We start from the raw sequence: 24,772 nt of genomic DNA, 5'->3' as shown, positions 1-24,772 counted from the left end.
TAAAATATATAAACATTAAAATATATAAAATTATATTTAACCATATATAATATAGTTAAATATTATACTGTACTGTATTATATATGACATATACAAGTCGCCGCGCATACTTCTTTTTATCTCGTTTCGGGACTCGGTGATATGCCCGGCTGGTACAGCACGGCACATTCCTTCTGTGTGCGCTTGATTGTTCTTAATATTATTACTTTCTCAGCTTATATTCTCAGAGCGTAATACTAATAAGGATGTTGAACACTGATTTAGCCACGGCAGCGTATTATTAACACTGGCGATTGACTAGATATGACAGTGCCCAATGCCTAGTGCAGATACAGCGGTTGCTATATCTATACTAACATGGATCGTGAATATTTAAAAAAACTGTTAAAAAAATAAATCAGTGACGCTAGAACCTCTTCAGGTCTTGGCCTCAGATTTCTGAATCTGTTTCATGATTATTTTTAAATCTAATATGCAAGTAGGTGATCAGCCTCCAGTGCCTGAAACGTGGTCGACCTTTTGGGTCGGTTTCCTCAAGATGTTTTCCTTCACCGTTCGAGCAAATGTTAAATGCGCTCATAGAAAGAAAGTCCATTTGTGCACAGCCGGGGATCGAACCTATGACCCACCTAGTCGCACGCTGAATCCTCTAAAAAAATGCTAAATATTTCTATCAATATCAAGTCTTAAACTTAACGCCAAAAACAGTATGCTTGCGCTATAAGAAAAAATCATTTCTAAAGATTTTATGGATATGTAAAATTTTTAGGTCATAGCCAATGTCAAAAGAACCGCAGGACTAAAACTGTACGAATTGCCACCCCATTCGGCCTGCCTTATCCTAACCTTGATACTAAATGTGAAAGTGTTTAGCCGCCAAACGTTGGAGCGGATCGATGTTTTTGCACAAATATATTTTCTACAGCCTAGTTCGTGCTTTGGTTAAATAACTTTAAATATATTACACTTTTTTATATTTAAACATAATCACATAGTTCGCTCAACATAGTAAGAATATATGCGTATTAGTCGTGTTAAAAAAAAATATATATGAAAAACAAAGACCCGCTCAACATTGAGAGTACCTATACAATCGCCGAGCGAATTATGTATGTAATATTTATTCATATAATTTAATTATTAAAAAATTTAATTTAACGAGAGTTAGGTAACCTAACATAAGTTAAGTTACATATATGTATGTTAGCAAATAAGTAGAAGCAATCATCGCTCACTTGAAGACAAAAGAAGCCCTTTACTTTTTACCACATAAATTCCAATTTAATATTCTCATTTCCGATAATGACAAATAACATAAGTTTTACTTAGACACGGACTCTTCCATAAATCAAGTCAGTAAGTTAGTTTTTGGTTGTTAATACAGCATCGTAACCAATGTTATATTATCTTAGTTATAAGTTCATGTTTTAAACAATTATAGCCCGTTGCCAGCTACAAACAAAGTGTTTTATTTGAATACACACACTACCGCCACCGAACTTAATCGCGGTATTGTTAACTGAATATATTCTTTTAGATCTCAAAAATATCCACATTACGTAATGCTATACTTGACAAATGATATGTGATTATTATAATGAAATGAATTTAGATATTATTCCGCATAATAGTAATTTAAAATTCTATAACAATATTTTTAAATTAAAGAAATGCTATCCTACAATTAAAAGTTTCCTGTACGTCAACCTTTGAAATGTTCTTAAGTTTCGCTTTCGAACTTTAAACTCCCCTCTGATCCAATGACACGCAGAATACAAAACAAACTAGTTTAATTGGAATTTACCAAAAATATATTCAGTACAATTCGCTCGCAAAACTATAACTTAATAATAAATATTTCCCATAAGTTTTCGCTAGTTCCAATCATATATAATAATTTTCGCAACTTGTGTTTCTAGTTAACTTTTTGAATATAATTTTTTTTTAAGAATATGGTTCTAGGTATATTCCATACCTACGTGTATGAATATATAATATATGAAGGACAAACCTTTTAGGTTTACGGCGAGGTCTGCGACGCTCACTCTCCAGATCATTGTCGAGACCTCGGCGCCTTTGGCCACCGGCCTGTGCTCTCCGACGATCCAGCTTGCGTTCTTGTACCTCCCGAATTTCATCAACTACCTCCACACATGGAGCGAACTCATCATCTAATGGTTTAAGGGTCTGCGGTGCGCCCATCCGAAGATGTCTCTGACGCCACCACAGTACCCACGCACTTAGCTCGCGAATTTTGCTAAACTTTTAATTTCGAATGGCCTCCAAACTTCCCCACGAACCTGATTCAAATATCAATTCAAGTTTAACTTAATCTAAATTTGTGTAAGGCTGAGGTGGCAGTGAAAGCTTAAGCAATAGCTTTAGCGATTGCATTATTTCTTCTCAAATTGGACAGGGAACATTTCTTCATCAGTCTTTTCACATCACAAAGCAAAGCTTAATAATAATTGGCAGAATGAATGGCAGTACAGTTGATGAATATTCTATGATATCCTAGGTGTTCGAGTGCGTTGTTTCGTATTGGCGAGGTTTTGTGTTGGCCATGATTGGTGCCTGGTGTTAGCAGCAAGCGTGTCGCTGAGACCGTGGCACTCAACAGATGTCGGCGTAAATAGCGTTACGTAAGATGGCAATACCGAGCGCGGACGTGGCCTTCCGACGGTGCCGGACGCGCGAATGAAGCCTTCTGCCTTTCGTATCGGATAAAGCGAGCAGTTCACCCGCCACCCCCTAACCTCCACACACAAACCCTCGCGTCGTGATAACATTCCGTACCTGCGCCTTACGTTGTCCTTACGTTGATTTCTTAATTTTTCGTGCTATGGCACGGTATTGAGATAAAAAATTGGCTATTGTTTGATTAAATTTATGATACGCTTTCTTTCAAAAAAAACAGTAGTCGGTGTATTTACTGTGTTATTTTAAAAGTTGGTCTGATCTGGTGAGCAGTCCATAGCGATTGGAGAACAAAGATAGTATTTTTCTAGTTATTGACTTTCAAAATCTTAATACAAAAAGTATCATATATATTGCATCATCAAAAATGTAGGTATCTTTCAAACATAAATATAATTGCAGGGTAAATTACATTAGCTTTCGTCCTGATTATTATATTTCCATTAATGCCAATAATACGATTCTGGTTGTCGAATGCAAAATAATTTAAATTATGAGTCACAAGTATAGATGGTACGAAAATGGAATTATTGTGGTTGCCACGCAAACACGCTCGCTTTATTATTAACTATGTCGGAATCGCGACATGCATTATATATATATATATGTATATATTTATTTAACATTAAGATGGATTGCAATAAGTTCGACAATAATTTTTTTAAATTTCGTTAAATTTTGTGTCGATTTTTGTATGAAGTATAGACCAATATATATAATATATAATTGACTAAATGTATTATATTGTCTAATCTAACTTTCGTTGTTTAAAATAAATTAACTATTCATTCATATACGTATGACGGATATCAGTCAATGTCTAATGTCTCTAGATATATTTTTTTTTTATAGAATAGGGACACTAATGGACACTCTCAAAAGCCGAGGACGCGCAAATGCACTGCTGATGCTTTCAAAATTGATACGCTCTTTTCTTATGGGACGGTAAGTCGCCTTGGTAAGGAAACATTTTTGTGGATAGCTGGTTCCGTAAAAAAACTGTGTAACGATGGACGTTGGTTGTCGGACGGGTGAAATTTCGAATTCTGCCTGGACGTGCGATGCTGCAACTTAGCTACAGGTATTCAAATCAAATTAAAATTCGTTTATTCAGTTTAGATGCGTTTTAGGGCATGCTTATGAGAACGTCAAAAACGTTTACAAAATTCGCGAAAGAGCAAAACTACGCCATCCGTTCGCAACACTACCAGGAGGCCTTGTTCTGAGATTTATTAATTAATTAGATATTGTGCGAATATCAAGAATGTGTCTTTATTTTTTTAATACGCAGAGTATAAAAACAGTGAAATACACAGAGTAAAAAACAGTGAGTTCCACCTTTTTACGTTTGGGCGACAGATTTCTGTATCTGTAGGCAAGTAGGCAGGCAGCCGGCAGGCTTATTGGTTTTCCTCACGATTATTTCCTTCTCCGTACGAGCGAATGTTAAATGCACACATCTACAGAGAGTCGATGGTGCACAACCGGGGACCAAACCTACGACAATACGGATGAGAATCCTAGTTATAAAAGATCGTACTCTTTATAAATGATTATATGTGTAAGTGTTTATATACCATAACTTGAAGTCGAGTTATTATTTTGCTTTTATCGGGTTTATTAGTTCTAGCTTGTTGGTGAGAAATGTTTTATCTCTCGCTATCTTTGCCTAATACTAAAACAAAAGCATTTTTTACAAATATAAAACGTATCTACTTTTATGAATTGCTTTGTTATTTTAACAAGTCAAAAAAAATCTTCTAAATAAAACATATCAACACTTAATAGGTAATATATACTATGTACGAAAATAAACATGCAATTGTTACATATACTAGAGCGGGCAATCAGTTAATCATGGCAATCCGAGTGAAGTGAATTAAATATAAGTATAAGTAGTATCGGACCGAAAATACTGACTATCGTTAAATTTTTGTTGGAACGAAATCTATTTTAATAATAATTCAAAATAGCTTGATTTAATAAAGTAATTGTGTGATCAACGTATGCGTGTGACGTCACCGGAAGCGCCATACATAAACAAGTTAGTTGGCATTATGCCTTTACCAGATGTTACGATGGAGATTCCATTAATCATCCAGATAGATCTGCAAAACTTTCGAATATACCAAAAGTAAAACGTCTCACCTAGTTTCTGTTGGTCACTTGTTGATGTTTATATCACATATTTTGGTGTATATTTTATACACTAGCTAATACACATACATATTTATATTGAGGCGATGAGTGATTACTTCTTTATTGCCTATAGGTTTATCATTTCTTTACAAATTATTATTTATTAAATTATCTAGTATAGCTGACCTGGCAAACGTCGTCTTGCCAAACTACTACCTTTAACTCAGCGCCATCTGTTAGAATTGTATCAAATAATAAACAAATGTTAATGTTATCGTAATTTTAGTAAGGATGCCTATTTTTTTGAAAATGAAATATAGCCTATGTCACTCAGGAATGATGTAGCTTTCCAACAGTGAAAGAATTTTTCAAATCTGCCTAGTAGTTTCGGAGCCTATTCAATTCATACAAACAAACAAACAAAAAATCAAACCTTTCCTCTTTATAATATTAGTATAGATTAAGAATCTTACCTATATTTTTTATCAATAAATTTAATTTATTATACATATATTTGTATATTACAATGTACAATTTCTATACAATATCTTAAATTTTAACAGAGTTTTGATTTTTTTTTGGAATTATATTAAAAAGTTAACATAAATGTAAAATATGAAATAAGACGAACATTTATCAAGACAAAATAAAAAATAAATAAAATAAAATTTCATTGACGATTACATTACAGTGATTTTGATATTTTTTTGCGATAGGGATATATTATCAATAAGGAAATGTTATTTTTCTACCAGTTCAGATGGTAAAAAAATTAAATAAATATAATTAAACACTTCATCTGAACTAAGACTTACAAGTTATCCTTTGGAAAGAGGGCTAGAAATATCGATACATAGCCCAGCCTTGTTCCCCATGACCCTGTCTGCCTTTTACGTAACACGATTGTTTCATCGGGAGATTTTAAGATCCGCCCCGCTATAACAGCAGTACTTCAGACTCTTTCTAGTTCCTTTAAACGTAAAAGCTTTTTAGTTTACCCTAAGCTCTGTAAATTTATTAAACAACCCTAAGGGGTGCAAACATTCCTGGTCCAGACAACGTTCGTTTTGCTGCGACATTATTACGATGACTTATCTCTGTCAGTTTGCGTTACTTATAAAATTCCCTTTGATAACTACCAAAAACATATTTAAGTACATCACTGACTGACCGAAAATTCCAATAGTGTTCTAGAAGCATAGGCTTTACAATAGTTGGCAGAGCTCATCTCCATGCTTGGTCGAATGCATCGCATGCATTGCAGCTTAGGTCAATTTCGTTTTATTAATAGTTGACACTTACTTTGATACTTTTTTCATTTTTATATGCTAGCCAATATAGTTTAAGTCAAATGATAGAAGAATTTCTTACATAAAATCACCTTTTTAAATCAAGATTAATGAAATTGATGGGGCAACCGTCACTGACCATTGACGAAAGGTTGATGTAATTAAGAACTAAGAACGAAAGTTATTTCTTTTTTTATTGCTTATTAATTGCCGACAATGACTAGAAGTACCCCACCCCACTGCTTTCAGTTTCTCATACATTACATAATTACACTAAACATTCGTTATTTATTCCGTTACTATACGACTTTTTTCAACACTATACATATTCATACCCACTCGCAACTCTTTATATAAATGATGTTCTTACTATCAGGCACACACGCTTTTACACACACTCAAACTGGTTTTTTTTAGGAGAACGAGTTACACTAAATTATTTATTTATCCTTTATTACCTTATAGAAAAACATACACATCACAAAAATAAAAAAATAACAGTTTACAAGAATTATATGGCAACGGGCGGCCTTATCGCTTACAAGCGATTTCTTCCAGGCAATCCTAATGTGAAACAACGAAAAAAGCCAACCAACAGTTATGTGTTATAGTATTAAAAGTCTTAGTATAATAGAGAAGGTTATCTGATGTTAAGTAATACCGCCGCGAGAGGGTTCGCCAGGGCATTGCCGTCCTTTTAAGGATTGCAACGCCCTTGTCTTAAAAGAACCGAGTCGAGTTGGTTCGGAAGTACTTTAGTGGGTAGCTGGTTCCATATATAGGTGGCGCGAGGCAAAAACTGCCTTGATTAAGATCCACTTGTGGATTCTCTCTTGACGTTCAATATTGAAACTCAGCAAATATTAACTCCTCTGAACATTGTGTTAAACACACACTATGTGTCTCATTAAATTTTAAACATAAATTAACCTTGATGCAATAAAATATGCCAATAGATTATTCAGAGCTTTTACCCTGTATCTAATAACTGTAACAATTTCCAGCACCGCTACTCTTTACCTTCAAATAGCGATAATTGTGGGTGAAAAGCGTTTTTGTTCTCAGTGTATATTCGTAGCAAAAAAAAACTTGGCGATTAAAAAGAGTGGCGGAGAGTTAAATGCCAGTTCTTCTCTTCCGTTCTACGCCCTTGATTTGAGAACTGGCAGTAAATGTAAAATTAAAAGCATTTAATGTATTTTCCTTTTTTGACGTTCATAAGTGTACATTATGTTGCCTATATGAATAAATGATTTTTTATTTGATTTGATTTAGCACTGTAGTAACCGTTTTTATTTATAAAAATCACTGACAAAATTGTCACCTACACATTTTCGAGACACACGATCCAACTCTATGAACTCGGTTTGATTCCCGTAGCAAAAATTGTTATAGAATCACGACTCACCATTATTCTACTTGCTTTAAATTGTATAGTATTTGCCTATACTTTATTTGCTTCACGACTTTAAAAATATTCACCAGCCCTCAGTGCCAACGTTTTATTCCTAGACTAGCCATGTAACCAGGAGGTAATGTTGTGCATGAGCACTTATACACCAGAGCTTTCACAATATGTATGGCCGATAAGACCGCATGAGAGTAACATTTTGCGCAGATAAATCGTCCTACAGAATAGTTAATGATACGCGTCAGTGGCGTCATCTACATTCACTAGACCGAACGAATTATTAGTGAAATCAACTGGTGAAAGCGTAAATTTTGAATTTCAGCACACATTTTCGTATCGCAGTGTTGTAAAATATCATAATTGTAAACTAAGTCCCAATGGTATTGCGGTCTAATTACAAATGTAACATAAATTATTTTAATTTTAAGGATTATTCGTGTACTCCAAAGCTGCGAATGTAGCGACGTAAAATTATTCATATCGGTTTCTTGGAGACTAGAAGTAATCGTATACGTTTATACGTAATACGTTTCAAGAATTGTAAATTGTAAATAAACCAATCTGAAATGGTTAAAAATTTTAAGAATAAACTCATTATAATTTAAAGTATAAATTATATCACTTAAGACATATTTCCCTAGATGAAGACATAAGTTTTATAATCCTTTCAGGTTATTTAATCATACGGATTTTACGATTTCCAGAGTCTTTTATTTCCTTTCAATGTAAATATTTGCAGTGCCATGAACAAATTATGTTTTCCATATTTTGCATGTCGACGGTACTTTATGGATTCAGGCTAAGGTCACATAATTGCACACCGTACACGAACATACAGCATAATGATTAGCCATATAATATTCATATTTTGACATGAAAAACCTATATTCCGGGCACTTACAACTTTATCTATTAATTATAAAACAGTTTTCTCATAATTTATTTCACAAGAAGAAGTTTGACACATCGTCACATTTTTTGTGTAATACCTGCCATTATTCTCACGACAATTTCTAGTCTTTTTCATTAATATACAATAGACTTCATGAGAATAATTCCTCCAGACTTCATGAGAGAAATTTCAATAGAGAAATGTATAAAGAGCGCCACACAACAATGCCAGGTCTTCATAAACTGCCGAAGGCAGTCTCAAATTCTCGGTATATTCGGGCCCGAGACAATTTCCAATCATCATAGAAGAGCTATGTAATAAGGTGCATATTCAGAAGACTATAAGCCGCTTAAAGTCAAAGTGAGTGTGATCTAAGTCACATTGCCAAGCATTCTCCCGGCTGGAATCCTCAAAGCAAAACAAACAAAATGAGATCTGGCAACGAAATATCATTGCAGTGATGAGAACTTAGTTAAGAGAACGGCCCAGAGCGGCTAAGCTGCCGAAGAGGCCGGTTCTACGCTTCTGTGCCCTGCCTGTGGGACATAACACCGTAAGTCAAAAAGATTAGTATCAAGTAGACTAAGCATGTATTTATTGAGTAAGTTGAATAAAGGTTGTCTTTTAGAATACACACAATTTTTTAAATAATAGCTTAAACCCCACCGTTTTATTATATTTATCATAATTATATTTTAAATGAAGTCTAGTTGATTGTAGAATGAAGAATAAGAAATCTGTGAAGTTATCCCAAGCAAAAAGATCTTCCTTGTCCAGTCTTGTTAAGGCCCCGTTGATGGTGGTGGAGGCCCCACTGCCCGACAACACAACACTTTGATAGCACGTTTCAGGACTATATCGCATTGATTCTAGCCGGCGATTTCAGATGTCGCTACAAAGTTATAATCAATGCTGATTGTAGTTAATATTTATAATGATGTATCTAACGAACCACTCAGTAATAAATTAGTTTTACAATTAGTTTGATTTAGTCATTGCTGAAAAAGTCTGTACTGGAGTAAATCATCCAAATCTAATTAGACCTCAAAGTGATTAGGCTCTATATATATTAGCTTTTACAGATAGTGGTATGTGTTTGTCTAAAATATTTGTCACCAACGTAAAGTGTATTTGTGTATATACTTGTAAAAAACAAATACGAACGTTTAAAAGGGACTATGTTTATATTATCCCATTGCCAAATGTGTGTATGCAACTAAAAATCAAGGTGAGCTAAACGCCGTCACCTACAATCTCCAGTACAAAAATACCGTTCTAAAATAAAAATACGCACCAGCTGTGTGATATTTCGCTCGCATTCTCCCAAGGAGGCTTAGACTGCTTTTGAAACCCAGCTCCTCCACCGGCAAACATCACATACAATTACACTTAACACACTTAACACATATTTACACTTTTACAATATTGAAAACGTTCCGTTTCTGGATTCGAAAATCGACTGTCTGTGAGCAAGCAAGTGTTATTTTTGGGTTCAGACGTTTCTTTTGCGTAATCTTAAGCTTTGTCTTTAGATCTTTAGCATTAATTGATCGTGTTTTGTTCCATTTCAAACATATATGTATATATTGCTAATAATATTTTGTAATAAATTACTTAATTTTTGACGTGGTGAATGACTGTGATATAGGCGTGGAATGATATTTACAGATCTTTTCATCTTGAACATCGTATTTAGTAAAAAAATACAAGTTAACATTATTCGTTTTTACTATACTGAGTATCTTTTACATTCCTATTGTCCTTAAAAACGTAGTGACGAAATAGATGATTTATATATATAAATCAAATCTATATATTGATATAGATATAGAATACATGAGGTATATATATTAAATATAGATCAGGCAATGATAAGAACTTTTGCTCAGTATGACTTCTTAATATATCGAGTGTTTCATTTTTTCAAGGCAAGTTTTACTTAATAATTTAATTTCTTGTCCTGTAAAGTTCCATATATATATATATATTATATTGCATTAATCATATTCCGACCTAAGGCCACAAATACATTTAAAAAAAATATATCGTATTACCTATTATTCGTATCATAAGGAGGAGGAGAGAAATAAAAGATAAGATTCTGCGTATTTTTTTTAATTGCTCAATAAAAAAGCCTTTGTCGTCGGTATCATCGTTTTTTTTTTTGGTTAGAAACAATTACACATTTATTTTTTTACACATAAATTCTTACATTTACATTTTCTAATAACAAAGCTGCTGTGATAGAGACAGTCTCCCCACATTTATCAACACGATTGGATCATTCGCAATGCGGTTATGCCATCGCAATACAAATTAAACTCAAACCGTCAAAAAAAGAGTTTAAAACAAATTATTTCCAAATTTACCTGAATCTGCCCTGACAAATTTGGAGAGGCCTTTCTCTAAATAGAATCGTGTCCCTTCTCAATGCTTTGGTCTTCAAATTAAGTCATCTGTTTAGTTTAAACTTTTAGGCATCTGCTGGTGTTGTTGATGTACTGGCGTTAGTGGATGTCGCGTCTGGGTCGGGTTCGCGGACTCCCATCCATGGAACTCGCCTTTCCAATTCAGCCCTGAACGAAAGAGTATCTCCTTAAATTATTTCCATATTTTAAATTAAATTAATAAATATTATATCACATTTTAACATGGTAAGCAGGTAATTTCGATACCTTTGCGTATATTATTTTATTTTCTAATTAATCGCACTACAGTTTAATAATTTACTATATCCAAATATCTAATAAGGCGAATTTAGTAAATAAAATGAAATAGCGAAATTTATTTTATTCCCTAACGTCTGGTACTTACCGGAATCTTGGGTGGTTAATAGCGTAAACCCAAGGATCGATACAGGAGACAGCTTTACAGAAGACAGCTGGAATCATTGTGACTACAGGTGTAAGGAGAGACCTGCGATACAACGTTAAAATTTTGTAAATTCCCAACCGTTTTATTGTTAAAGCAAAAAAAAATATATTAAGCATATATCATATTAGAGTCGTACTAAATTTTTAATTCATAAATGTTTTTGGTTTAGAATTTCTCTTATTAGAGACATTCGTCATGTAGCAATGTCTTGTGTCTCGCAGAATACACCTGGAGGATAACAATTATGCTGTTTCTTATAGCAGTTTTTTTTTAACTACCAATAAAACTGTGTGAATAACTATTTACCTGTCACCGAATGCACCAATCATAGTGACGACACCATAAGGAGTCCAAGAGCAAATGAATAGGAAGAAGATTGTGAAGGCCACCTTTGCTATTCTGATCTCCACGCTCTTACCAGCATCTTCCTTATTCGAAGCCAAGGACTTGACGTTCATTTTCTTGGCCTGCTCCTTCAGCATTCTCTCATGATGACGTACCTGCGAATTATAGTTAGGTTGATGTTATGTTGACATTTTTAGGTAAATCAATTTGAAATATGCTGCATCATTCCATGTTGCGCCTTTTTCTGGACTACAGACGTTTGCCCCCTGTTCTATAAAAAAACACGATGACACATTTCAAAAAAGAATAAATTGCCATGAATAATCAGGGTTGATGATTCACCTGCATCTAAACTATTAAGTGACATTTTCTTAATAAAAAAGTTATTCTTACCGCAACAAATAGTTTAGAGTAGAATGTGCATATCAGGGTCATGGGAATGACGTAGCTCCAGCAGAATATGCAGGCAACGAAGGCTTTTGTATCTTGATCTTCGCTTAGGAAATCAAATGAACAGGTGGTAAGGAAACCCTCTGAAATTAATACATATATAATAATAAACTTGTAGTAAATAAAGCTTAAATGTTGGACGCATACAGTAACTTTCCAATGGAGTAAGACAGTAATCTTCGTCACTTTCATGTATCGCTCTTTTTGAAAATAATTTTAAAATTGATGACAAGAAACATTTTACGATAAGCCTCAGTCTGATATCGCTCCCTGAGAGTGAGCCCGGTATACTTACGCCCGAACCCAATAATTAATCCACATTGATTGAAACCAATCTAAGATCAAACCGTGACAGTTGATCGACCTCCTCAGTCGATCGATCTGCATCCCAATAACCAAACACAACGAATACAATCCATTTTTGACGACAGATAGAATGCAACCTCTTCGCTCTTTACACTCATGTTATCGCATAATCATATCAAATAACTCTTTAATTATATTAAAAACTTGTGTTAAAAAATAGATAGGTTTGTGCGTTAGTCTGTGATTTCGTCATATTTATACTTTAAGTGTATAGGCAATTTCTTCTGTACATTTGCATTTCCATACTCTCTGACTTAATAGTGTTGTATACTTCCTACCAGTTGTATATTGGCCCCACACTCGGGTCCAGGGTAGAATAGTGAACGGCAATGCCCACATCCAAGTGACTGCAATCAAGATGGATGCTTGTACTTTGTTGATGCGACCATCAATCGGGCACGAGATAGTCCTACAAGCAATATAAATAAATATTAATTTCTATTTAGTCCAAATACTTTATTTATTGAAAATTCTTCTAAATTGTCTTCAATTATACAAACACCAAATATTTCCATACTTATATCTGTCGTAAGCGATGACAGCATTTGTGATTGCTCCACCGATCCCTGATAAGGCACCAAATACGGCGTAAATGTCACACCCCATCTGGTTGCCAATTATTGTTTGATAAAACGAGTTCACTATTAAGTGGGGCATCTCCAGCATCATGGTTAAATCGAAGATAGCCAGATTGACAATGAACATGTTGCTTGCAGAACGAAGTGATTTGGAACTAAAATGAGAGAAATTTATTAAATTATATAATCCCTTAGATCTGTATTTTATTACACAAGAAATGAAATTCACGTTTGATATAACACGAGTTTATTGGATAGGTAAGTAAGTGGATAGGCAAAACGCCTACACATCGTACCGACTGAATCTTTTCATTGAATCAATTTCATTTGGAAGCCTTTGGTTCCAAAATAGAAAATGATTGTCGTAAAGCGAAAATAATTCATAAATATGTAGAAAAGATTTTCGTGTGAAAATTAATAGAAAAATTCTCCATTTATATAGATACAGAATGCTGCTATTAATAGATGTTAACAAATAATATTCAAAAAATAGAAAACGCTTTTCATGTTTATTGATGCTGGAATATTTTCACATAATAAAACCGTGTCTCTTCGTTGATACCTAATATATGATTATTAAGTTTAATATTTCTGTGCTATTCATATTGAAAGTAATTCCTAACTCATGCCATTTAATTCCAATTAAATATATTGTATATTGGCACACGTCGAGTCATACCGAAGTCATAGTAAACCTTACCTATGCAACGGCGTGCTCAAGTGCCAGGCAAAGGAGCCGAACCCTTGGACTTGGCAATAGCCTATTCGACTCCGATCCATAAAATGTGTTACTTACGTGCTGAAGATCCAAATAACAAGCGAGTTGCCGGTGACAGAGAAAATCATCAGGATGAAATAGATGAGTGCCAGAAGGTAGTGGGAGAACTTGTCTACGGCTGGAAACTGACGCCAGTGTTCGTGCACCAGGCCTTGGTGTTCCGCAGGAATGTTCCAGCCCAGCATGTGTTGCTGAACTTCCCCCGATACCCTGGTGATTTAAATAATTTCAATTATCGTTCCGTTGTTTTATTTCTTATGCATAGAGACATTTTCATATTACTATTCCAATATTTAAATTAAAACACACGGCATATATATTTAAATTTTTAGATTCTACCGAACTCAGATATGGAGTGGATGCTCTCAAAATTTGTAACGTTAATTCATAAATTTCCAATTATTTTTATGTTAAGAATCAATGTTATATTACTGCAATATCAACTCGAATATATTAAATTTAAAAAAAAATAGAGAAGAAGCCTATATTAAAAAATTGAGTATACTCACATTTTGAAGGGAAAGGCGATTGGATCGCCTGCGGTGTAGTTCAGTTCCATTGTCTACTAAATTTTTGATACTATTTGACGAAGTGAGTAGTTCGACCTCAAAGTCGCTTCTCACTTGTGTCGATACCCCGCAAACGTAGTCTTATATACTAAGAGTTTGCGTGACTTATCATTAAATAATTTAATTAATATAAGGGATTAGAATCAGTTCATTATTTATATATTAATATTAGCTTTAGATTCTAAGTAACCTATTTTTTATGTAATAGGTGGCAAACGTCGAGGTATTTTCTATTCTGGCATTGTCATGGCAACTGTCCATGGGCGGCGGTTTCTCCTAACATTAGATGAGCCTTCCAGTTTGCCTCCTACATTAAAAATATGCGCGATAATGGAGGTCTTGACAATTCTTATAACTTTGTATGCACATTAAGTCGTGAAGACATCGTTTAGAACATTATGCCCGTTATATTGATCAAAATCAAAGGTCCCGGCTGAATTCTATGTATTGGGCAGGTACTTAATAATAACGCTATTACGACTATCGGTTTTTACGACCAAATATGATATCGATGTCCCTTCGATGTTTTTATAACAGATTTTGACAATAGTATAAAAAAATACAATTTAAGAAATACTATATAATGTATCATAAATACAATTTATTCTGGTATACATTGTATTTAGTTCATAATACCAATAAGGTTTTATGAGATTAAATAATGAAATTAGTAGTCACGCAAATATTGTTATAAATACTATGTTAATCGAACGAGTATCTCATTAGGATTATGGTTTTGTTAGTAAATAATATTAAAACGCTTTCTTAGGTATCCATAGTCGTAGCATAATCCTCGCTGTAATGTTAACATTTTGGCAACTTTACACAATTTCTTGCAGAGATTGCAAGAAATTGAAATATATATCGCAAAAAATATTTGTTCAAAAGAAATTGCAACGTCACTTCTTCGTTATACATATATTTTAGAAAAATTGGTAATAGTAATATACCAAATTGGCTTTGTTGTATTAATAGTGTTGGAAGTTGCTTGCTTGCCCCCAAGTTGAATTTAAAGACAATACGGAAATACTTTACTTCTGACTTTGACACAATACCACTGTTTTTGTCATTGTCATATATTGTCATTGAAGACAACAGCGTTGCAACTGCGTTTAGTGTTTAGCAGTAGTTTAATGATTTTTCCATATCTTTTGAGTTTTTATGAAACTAAATGTCAATTTAAAATAAATCCAATTTCTTGTAAATGTGTTTACTAAAATGATTTAATCATATCGCAAAAATCTATAATGTTATCAATTAAACGTTTGCCGAAATTATCAACCTCAAATAAACACAGTAATATTTTCTTTAATTTGAAAAATGGAAGTCTTACTAGAGAATACAAGAATTACTCAACATTGTCGAATTTGTGTAAATCACTGTCTTCTATACACAACTATACAGCTCAATCTAAATATCCAGTAAGTATTTTTATTACACAATGTGATTTCATAACTATTTTGCGAATTATTGCTTACAGTGTTAGTGAAAAATGATATTCCTAAATTTCTTTTACAACGTTACAAGAGAAATTTTCTTCCTGGTCTTATTGTTTTACATGGCCAGGAAACTGTTATCATACCTTAAGTACCTAAGTTGAGATAAATTTTAAATTTAATAAAAAGGCAACTAAGTATTATACTTCTGAACAATAAAGTTCTCATAGACCAAATTTAAAGTTAAAAGGTACAACTACTTGGCAGTATCCAACTGTTATTATCTTATATTATGTGAATGGTAAAAAGTAAAAGTTGAAATGAAAATGTTAGGTTTTTTTTTAAATTTACATCTATAATACAATGCATACTAGTTTTGGTACATTTTGCAGCAATTAAAACAGTTTAATGCAGAGTACAAAGCAGCTGAAGCTTTGTTAAGAAGATCAAATTTGCCTGGATTCACCGATACCTTCCAGATATTGGGCCGTAGACTACACACAAGTACAACCAACTATAACAAAGATGAAAATGATAAGGTGCCATATGCTTTAAAATTATTCGTACATCACACAAAATATTAGTTTTGTTATTGATTTGTTCATTTATTTCAGGCTTAAATACTAGTTTAAACTGAATAATGGGGTTAACTTAGGCATAATTATAAATGTTGTCTTTCTATTTTTATCTGTCTGAGTATACTAATATTATAAAGAAGAAACTTTGTGTTTTTGTATGTATGTAATGCTTTAACACAAAAGCTACTGGACCAATTTCAAAAATTATTTCTTAATTTGAAAGCTGCAACTTGACTGAGTGACAAAGGCAGTATTTCATTAAAAAAAAATAGGGATCCCTAATAAAATGCAATAATATAATCCAAAGTCAGAAGAAATTATCCATAAAAAAAATCTGTCATCATGGAATGGTGCCGTGGAAACTATTGATGATAGAACAACCATATAGTATACATTGATATATAATTAACTGTCTAGAGATACAATTTACTCTCTGATTTAACTACTTTACTGCAACATATATATCAATATCTACAAAAATAATATTGGAAATTATATGTTGGCCTCTCCCTAGTCTTTTGTTCTAAAAAAATGATGTTCTGCCAATAAATCCCTTCACTAATATTACAGAAGAATGTTTTGAATTTTTTTTTTAACAATTTATAATAATCCAAATTAGTAAATGATATTAAGAACTAAAAAATGTCTAAGATATATATTTAAGTATTCTAAAGTTTAGTATGTATATTGATTAGATTAGGAATGTATATGTGTATCTAATAATCTGAAAAGAAGTAAAAGAAGTAATTAAAGCCTAAGATCACTAAGTAAAATAAAACAATTATAATAACTTAGTAGGCTTTCAATTACAACAATCCGTATCTATGCCAGTGAAACCGCATGGCACTGGTACTAGTTTTCAAACTAATGAAATTTGAGGCTAATTAATAAAATAACTATTTTATAGGACAAGGATAAGAAAAAGGATGAGGCAAATATTCCTTCAATTATGGTGAAGGCTCTGTTTTGGATAATGACAACATTCACACTAATTATGATGAGTTCTATGCTGCTATCTGGTGATAATACTCAAAGTGAAGTAGGTTAAAATTTTAAATATTATTATAAAAATATGTTGTACACATACATCTTAAAGTTTTGCTTGCTTAGTATATATTCTTGCTTTTAAGAGAAAACTAAATTATTTTGTCAAAACAAAAAAAAAATAGTATCATAATCTCCCATGAAAATACATTTTAAGTCTGAATTTTTGTAAAGTTTCTACTGTTTGCTATCAAATAAAAATATTTTTTATATAATTTGAACTCTGAAAAATTTTGCCGTATGTTGCTACAAACGAATATTTTCAAATAAGATATTTGCAAGTGTTAACATGGATCTCATGATCTTGTTTCTCTTCAGTACAAATAAACATTTTAAGTATGTAGTAATATACACTAATTAATTTGCCTTATATATTTTAGTTTGTCAGGTATGTGTCATGGAATGAGTTTGTATACTCTATGCTGCTAAAGGGTGAGGTGGAAGAATTAATTGTACGACCTGATATTGAAGTTGTCACCATAATCCTTCATGAAGGAGCTGTCATTAAAGGACGAAAAGTCAGTATTTATTTTGAAAAGGGTTTGTTAAAACCAAAATCCAAAAAAAATTTATGGTTTTAATATTTTTCTAGGCTACCAGCAGAGTGTATCATATGAATGTGGGTGATATTCATAGGTTTGAAGAAAAGTTACGAGAAACCGAACAAAGTTTGGGTGTTAAAGAAGGTATGAGTTATATATGGTTTAAGTTTTGAGAATATAGGAAAGTTAATAAAATCATATTTAGGGTCTGTTTCACAATGTATGGATAAAGTGCCAAATAGCTATGCAACATATAAATTATTCGGAAGTTTAAAGGTTCCTAAGAAATTTCGCGCTACCAATAAGTAATAAATAGCTTATTTGGAACTTATCCGGACATTGTGAAACAGACCCTGAATAACATCTCTTATAAGTAGTATAAGTTGTGACTTATCTTAAGTTTCTCAAAGTGATCTTTGTATTAATATATTTTGTTATATTTCAGGTGTCCGAGTCATATATGACAGAAATGGAAGTGTAGCGGGCAAAGTGATAACAACTTTACTCATTACTGCTGTCATACTTTCCTTCCTATATTCTACAAAGTCTATGAAAATGAATATCAACTTAGGGGGATTTGTAAGTATTATATACCATTATTTTGATGGCTTTAATTGGATGACTTAGAACAGTTTAAAATTTTAAAACCTGTCAACGTCGTTAGGAATTGACATAAAGCAAACCTTTTATCTGTTCACTCAATGGACAGAGAAATCTCAAATCTCTGAAGTTTTTTAATTACTTCATAGCCTTGTGTTATGTGTCCTTCAACTTCAAATTCTAAATCATTTATTCATTAAGGTAAAATCAATAAAGATATAAATAAATGCTCCTAATTTTATATTTACTGCCAGTTCTCAAATCAAGGGCGTAGAACGAACGAAAACTGGCAATAGTCTTTGCCAATCTTTTTTATCGCCAAGGTTTTTGTTTTGAAAAAGTTTTTCAAGGAGCTGAAACTATATTTCTATTTATTATATTTATTTTATGCATTGCGAATGTTTATTCTAGAGTCAATTAAGCCGTGCTAAATTCACTCTAGTGGATTCCATGAGTGGTCAAGGAAAGGGTGTGAAGTTCGAAGATGTGGCTGGTTTAAAAGAGGCGAAAGTGGAAGTCATGGAATTTGTGGACTACTTGAAAAGACCAGAACATTATAAGAGCTTGGGAGCTAAGGTGAGATTATTATAACTTAAAAAAAATGTACGTAAAGTAGATTTTCGTCTCTTTCAATATATATCAGGCTTTCCTTTTTTATCTTTCTATATAGATACAAATAAATCAAAAATATGTTGCTAAGAAAATTTAGATAAATTTGTGTATTATTTTTTATTTTCCTGAAGCCTGAGAAACAAAATCTATTAACCACTTTAAAAAAAATTCACATTGAGGCGGGACTATCTATTTGCGGGGCATATAGTATACATATATGTATATAAATGTTCTGTGCCTATCTGTAATGAAACACACCTAAACGACTGGAGAATTTTAACGATTTATTTTGTGTTCAAGTAGATGGGTTCATGGTTCACATTTTCAGTTTGTATTCAAGACGATAGGACGTCTGTCGGGTCCGCTAGTGTATTTATAAAATCTAATTAACGCACTACTTTAATTATAAACTGACACAAATAATTGCTTTGCAGGTTCCCAGAGGGGCGTTATTATTGGGTCCTCCCGGTTGTGGCAAAACTTTGTTAGCGAAGGCTGTAGCGACTGAATCCAATGTTCCCTTCCTGTCTATGAATGGTTCGGAGTTCATAGAAATGATTGGAGGCCTTGGGGCAGCAAGGGTTAGGTAAGATCATCAAAGTTTATTTCGGGACGTATCATTTATTACTAACCACAAAGATATGATTCAAATTTGAAACATTTTTTTGTAAATATCTTTATGCCTTGCTAAATATTACAATTCTCCCTTATAAAATTCAAATGGAGCAACATATAGTATTAATTTAAAAAGTATAACTATAAATAATGGCTCAAAAGATTAAATTTGTCACTTGTAAAGTGCAAATTTGTTAATAAGTGATTGTTTGAAGTTTTTTTATAGGTAATTAATTAAATAAATAAATAAAAAAATATATACTAAATACATAACCATAATACAGTGTAAATCTGTTATAACGAACGACTATGAAGGGATTAAATACCCATATTTGGTCGTAAAAACCGTATATTCAGTATTTAATACATAGAATTCAGCATTTGGTCAATTAAAGCGGTTTGTTGTAATAAACGATGTCGTCGTAAACGGTTTTGACTGTATGTATATCTAAAGAGGTTCAAACCTTTAGATAACAGTTTTTTTAGTATCGCATTTTGATTAAGAAATATGTATTTAAATGATTTTTTTTGTATTAATCGTCATATTTATTTCCAGAGATTTATTCAAAGAAGCAAGCTCGCGGGCGCCCTGCATCATCTACATAGATGAAATGGATGCCGTAGGTCGAGCTCGATCATCTGGAGGATCATCTGTTGGTACTGGAGGTGGCGAAGGAGAACAGACCCTCAATCAGCTGTTGGTGGAAATGGATGGGATGAAGAGTCGTGAGGGCGTTGTTGTACTCGCTTCGACTAATAGAGCTGATGTTTTGGATAAGGTATTTTTTAAATGTTTGGCTTATAATTATTTTTAATTCGCAAGAATTTGAGCTTCATTTGTCTATTCTCTAACTACATCTAATTTTTCTGAATGCCGTAGAAATAAATAAATTTAGGTAAGATATCCTGCTTTAGCGCCATCTAGTGTTTAATTATGAAAACGATTATGTTCGTCATAATTTTAATCTTTTCAAAGTTTCTAGAATATCGATAGGTGGCGGTATATTCCAATGTAAATTTTATATTGTTATAACAGATTTTGACTGTATTACCAAAATGTATGTAATTCATTAGTTTCTTTACATATTTTTGAAAGATTTAATACTATTTTTGAAGTAGACTGTGTACGATTTTAATCGATTATTTTAAACAAGTTTGAACCTTTTTCTCATATTTGTGTTATTTGATTTCAGGCGTTACTTAGACCGGGCCGCTTTGACAGACACATTCTTATCGACCTGCCAACTCTTATAGAAAGGGAAGAGATATTTGAGAGACATTTGAAAAATATCGTCCTAGAAGATCTTCCTAAATATTATGTTAAAAGGTAGCGAGGGGAAGAAGTATTTTTTTAAAACATAACCTAAAATATACACAAAATTTTAAAAATATAAATTAATGTGATGTAGAAAAATGAAACCATAAATACTTGTAAATTCAGAAATGCTTCCTATCTCAAAACTACTGAACCGATTTTGATGAATTAATGAATTTTGTTTGCGAAAATGTTTTGAACAACCCGCATATTGATCAAAGGTCATCGGACATAAAATGTTAACATTTTTTAAGTTGGTTAATATTTTCTACAACACAACCAAGCCTAACCCAGGCTTATGAATTCTTGTATTTTTCAGGCTCGCCTATCTAACTCCAGGTTTTAGTGGAGCCGATATCGCAAATGTATGTAATGAGGCAGCATTACATGCAGCAAGGCACAAGCAGAATATTGTTCGACCGGCAAACCTTGAATATGCCGTTGAAAGAGTTGTCGGTATGTATTTAATATTTTTTTTAAATCGGACTTAATTGTCCCGCAATTTATTATGCCTGGAACCTTGTCACATTAAAGTTTCTGTCTGCGAAATTGTATAAGCATTTGTTAAATAAAATTTATGAAGTATGCAATTTTTTATGAATAAAATATTGCTTGTTTTTCTAAATTTTTATCTACATATTGAACCTGACTTTAACTTCATGATAATGTTTTTCTTATGAGGCGAATGGGTGATCAGCCTTATGTGTCTGATATGCGCTATAGACGTCTTTTTTAATTTTTCTTACTATTAAAATAGACTTATTTTTTTTTCTGATATCTGGTGTGGCATTACCTATCAGAAAATTTCGACTTGACGTCGACTTTTGGGACACCCTGTATATTACTTCCTATATTCAACAAATATTAAGAAATTTCGTTGAAAGCAGGTAAATCCGCCGTTTATTGTATATTCCAAATTTTTCCAGGTGGAACGGAGAAACGCAGTCATGCAATGTCCCCCGCGGAGAAACGGATAGTGGCGTACCATGAGTCGGGTCATGCGTTAGTTGGATGGTTATTGGAACATACAGACGCATTATTAAAGGTCACTATAGTGCCTCGGACCAATATGGCCCTGGGTTTCGCGCAATACACCACTTCGGATCAGAAGCTGTATTCTACAGAAGAGGTATATCTAAAATTTTAAAACTGATTTTTTTTTAATTATTCTCAAGAATATTAATAAGTGTGAATTTTAATTATTAACAGTTATTTGATCGTATGTGTATGGCACTGGGTGGACGGGCGGCGGAGGCGATAACCTTCAACTCGATTACAAGTGGAGCCAAGAATGATCTAGAAAAAGTTACGAAGATTGCGTATGCGCAGGTCGGTAAAACTTTTACTTTGGTAACTTATTTATACAAGTGCTTTAACTATTAGTTTAAAAAAAATTATCATACATAATTTTTATTTAAATTTTTAAAAAGTTTGCCCGTTAGTCGGCTTATGGACGATAGTTAAAGAAAAAAATCGAGTGGAAGAGACATAGGTGCGACGTAAGCGTACAATGAGCGTAACGGGACAATGAGTCATGCTTTTTCGTGCGTACAGTCGGCACTTATTGATTTATTATACGTACACGTATATGTTATGTTCTCGTATATATAGATTGTAATACCTTTGAGTGTTTTCGAACACATATACTTGATTTTTTTTCTTCAGGTCCGCGTCTATGGTATGTCACCAAACGTTGGGCTGATCTCGTTCCCGGATATAAACGAACGAGGGAAGAGTCCGTTTAGCAAAACACTGAAAAACCTGATAGATTTGGAAGCGAGGAAGCTTATCGCCAAAGCCTATTATGACACAGAAGAATTGCTGAGGAAGAATCAGGATAAATTAGAAGCGGTACTTTGAGCATTTTTTAATTTAGCGTTTGTTTCCACTACATAAATTTATTTTCTATTTAAGATTATATATACAATAAATAACTTAGATTTTTGAAGACAAAAACCAATTAGAAATTTAATTCAATTTTATTTAAATGTCGACAGATAAAACTTCAATTTAGGTTCTATATTTAATATTTATTCATGCCAGAAGTGGAACTAAATTTAAATTAACAGTCAATAGGCTAGGCAAGTAATAAAACGTCATCGCTCCAAGTTATTTGACTAGCTGTTTCATCAACTGGCTAAACTATCTTTCAGGCCGCTAGTTAAACGGCTCTGTTTAGTTAATAGCTAGGCAGTTGACGGCTTACTTAGCTGGCTGGCACATGTAGATAGCATAAAACACTAGAAGTCCTTTCTAAAGGAAGTATGTTTGAGCCTTGGTTTGCAATATCTTAATTCCTTAACTTGGATAACAGTTTCTTTAATTGATTAAAGTCTCGTCACTATTTATTTTACCAACAGGTGGCGCTGATTTTAAATAAGATATAATAAAAATATTGCGATTAGATTTAGCACAAGCTGATTTTCACTTAATAAATTCTATACATATTTGAGAAAACCTAGTCTGAATCTGACCCCTAAGATATTTGTTTTTATTTTAGCTGGCCGAAGAGCTGTTAAAGAAGGAAACACTTAATTTCAAAGAAGTTGAGGGTATTTTGGGCCCGCCCCCGTTTCCCGGTAAAAAACTAATAGACCCAGTGGAGTTTGAGAATAATTTACGGAATATGGAAAAGGCGTCGAGTTCTGAGGAGAATAAGGAGATCGGAGCGCCCTCTGCCAAGCCTAATACACCACTGTGACGTCACTAAACAGTGTAATAATGTAAAGTGGCAACAGCGAAATTGCGCTAACTCAAAATTTGACAGATGACATTTTACACATGAAAGTTAACATTTTCTATATTTCCATAGATTGCACCTGTTTGAAAGAAACTCGTCGTTTTAATTTATAGATAAGTAGGTGAGCTTTGTATCTGACATATGTCGCCAAGTTTGACGGTTCTCTACTTGTCTATCATCAATTTCAAAAGTCAATTATCAAAAATTTTATACAGTACATGCGCTGTGCGCCACAGTATAAAGAAGTGAGTTAGTGCAATTACGCAGGGCAGTTTGTCTAATCCACACGGCACAGCGATTATGTATAGTGTAGATAAGCAATAGTTTGAATAAAAATTTTCGATTTCTTTTTTTGTTTATTATTTTCCTTTCCTAGTTTAAATCGCTTCTTCATAAAACTGTAATAAAGTTTGTCTTGAAAGAGCAGTATGATTTCACTAGAAATCAATTTCTACCCCTACCTATTATCATTTACATATTACGAAGTTCGCTTCTTCCGCGCTCTATGTTTTATTCTTCTTCATTTACTTTTAAATTAGATTTATGAACAAGGTTGTCAATCTAATTGAAATTAAATTATAAAGCAAAGAAGCGCCAAATTTATATGAGCGTTGGTAGAAGTATGCATCAATTGTCGCTTGAATTTTTTGGGAAACGGTTATAAAAACAACATTTATTTGAATTGTTTATTCATACCAAGGGGCACACGGATACATCAATATTACATTTATTCACGAACAACATTAAGTTTACACAAAAATACCGGTGAAGTTTCATAGAACCACAGACATAATACTTTAAACCAGCGATTTTTTAAATATCTTAGCTATTATGGTAAGTAGTACCTACATTTTGATAGGTCATAATAGTCAAATACATTCATTATAGTAAAATAAACCTTA

General features: G+C 32.9%; 3 protein-coding genes across 3 annotated transcripts in view; 1 reads left to right on the top strand and 2 right to left on the bottom strand.

The window, feature by feature from the left end:
* The window catches only part of LOC111003351 (potassium voltage-gated channel protein Shaker), a 194,914-nt gene extending 185,053 nt beyond the window's left edge, over nucleotides 1-9,861 (bottom strand). The window contains exon 1 of the mRNA XM_022273797.2: nucleotides 9,723-9,861. Coding sequence (XP_022129489.1) covers nucleotides 9,723-9,802 — 80 coding nt within the window. The 5' untranslated portion in view covers nucleotides 9,803-9,861. The remainder of the gene's footprint in view (nucleotides 1-9,722) is intronic.
* A 668-nt stretch (nucleotides 9,862-10,529) lies between these two features.
* Nucleotides 10,530-14,446, bottom strand: LOC111003369 (opsin-3). The gene is made up of 8 exons (XM_022273825.2): nucleotides 14,329-14,446; nucleotides 13,838-14,029; nucleotides 12,981-13,196; nucleotides 12,742-12,872; nucleotides 12,041-12,180; nucleotides 11,609-11,802; nucleotides 11,243-11,344; nucleotides 10,530-11,004 (listed from the first exon to the last, which is right to left on the bottom strand). Exons 1-8 carry the CDS (start codon nucleotides 14,376-14,378, stop codon nucleotides 10,902-10,904), a joined length of 1,128 nt encoding a protein of 375 aa, XP_022129517.1. The 5' UTR covers nucleotides 14,379-14,446; the 3' UTR covers nucleotides 10,530-10,901.
* A 1,031-nt stretch (nucleotides 14,447-15,477) lies between these two features.
* LOC111003313 (paraplegin) lies at nucleotides 15,478-24,219 on the top strand. Its single transcript, XM_022273751.2, has 15 exons — nucleotides 15,478-15,809; nucleotides 16,217-16,363; nucleotides 17,310-17,441; nucleotides 17,827-17,964; nucleotides 18,039-18,132; nucleotides 18,434-18,567; nucleotides 19,000-19,164; nucleotides 19,635-19,786; nucleotides 20,372-20,594; nucleotides 21,009-21,142; nucleotides 21,450-21,586; nucleotides 22,057-22,259; nucleotides 22,340-22,459; nucleotides 22,796-22,981; nucleotides 23,631-24,219. The coding sequence occupies exons 1-15, from the start codon at nucleotides 15,636-15,638 to the stop codon at nucleotides 23,829-23,831; spliced, it is 2,340 nt and encodes a 779-aa protein (XP_022129443.1). The 5' UTR covers nucleotides 15,478-15,635; the 3' UTR covers nucleotides 23,832-24,219.
* The last annotated feature ends 553 nt before the right edge of the window (nucleotides 24,220-24,772 follow it).

Source organism: Pieris rapae, chromosome Z (genome assembly GCF_905147795.1).
Source record: "Pieris rapae chromosome Z, ilPieRapa1.1, whole genome shotgun sequence".
Taxonomy (NCBI): domain Eukaryota; kingdom Metazoa; phylum Arthropoda; class Insecta; order Lepidoptera; family Pieridae; genus Pieris; species Pieris rapae.
The sequence above is the reverse complement of the archived record's forward strand: the minus strand, read 5'-3'. Positions and strand labels throughout refer to the sequence as shown.

What these genes read in the sequence shown, in the direction of transcription:
- LOC111003369 (XM_022273825.2), bottom strand. Translation starts at nt 14,378, where the DNA reads ATGGAACTGAACTACACCGCAGGCGATCCAATCGCCTTTCCCTTCAAA. An exon ending in ATCGCTTACGACAGATATAA is followed by an intron (nt 12,873 to 12,980) that starts GTATGGAAATAT and finishes TATTGCTTGTAG; the next exon opens with GACTATCTCGTGCCCGATTG. An exon ending in ATTAACCACCCAAGATTCCG is followed by an intron (nt 11,005 to 11,242) that starts GTAAGTACCAGA and finishes TCTTTCGTTCAG; the next exon opens with GGCTGAATTGGAAAGGCGAG.
- LOC111003313 (XM_022273751.2), top strand. Translation starts at nt 15,636, where the DNA reads ATGTTATCAATTAAACGTTTGCCGAAATTATCAACCTCAAATAAACAC. An exon ending in CTTGGGGCAGCAAGGGTTAG is followed by an intron (nt 19,787 to 20,371) that starts GTAAGATCATCA and finishes ATTTATTTCCAG; the next exon opens with AGATTTATTCAAAGAAGCAA. An exon ending in CCTAAATATTATGTTAAAAG is followed by an intron (nt 21,143 to 21,449) that starts GTAGCGAGGGGA and finishes TGTATTTTTCAG; the next exon opens with GCTCGCCTATCTAACTCCAG.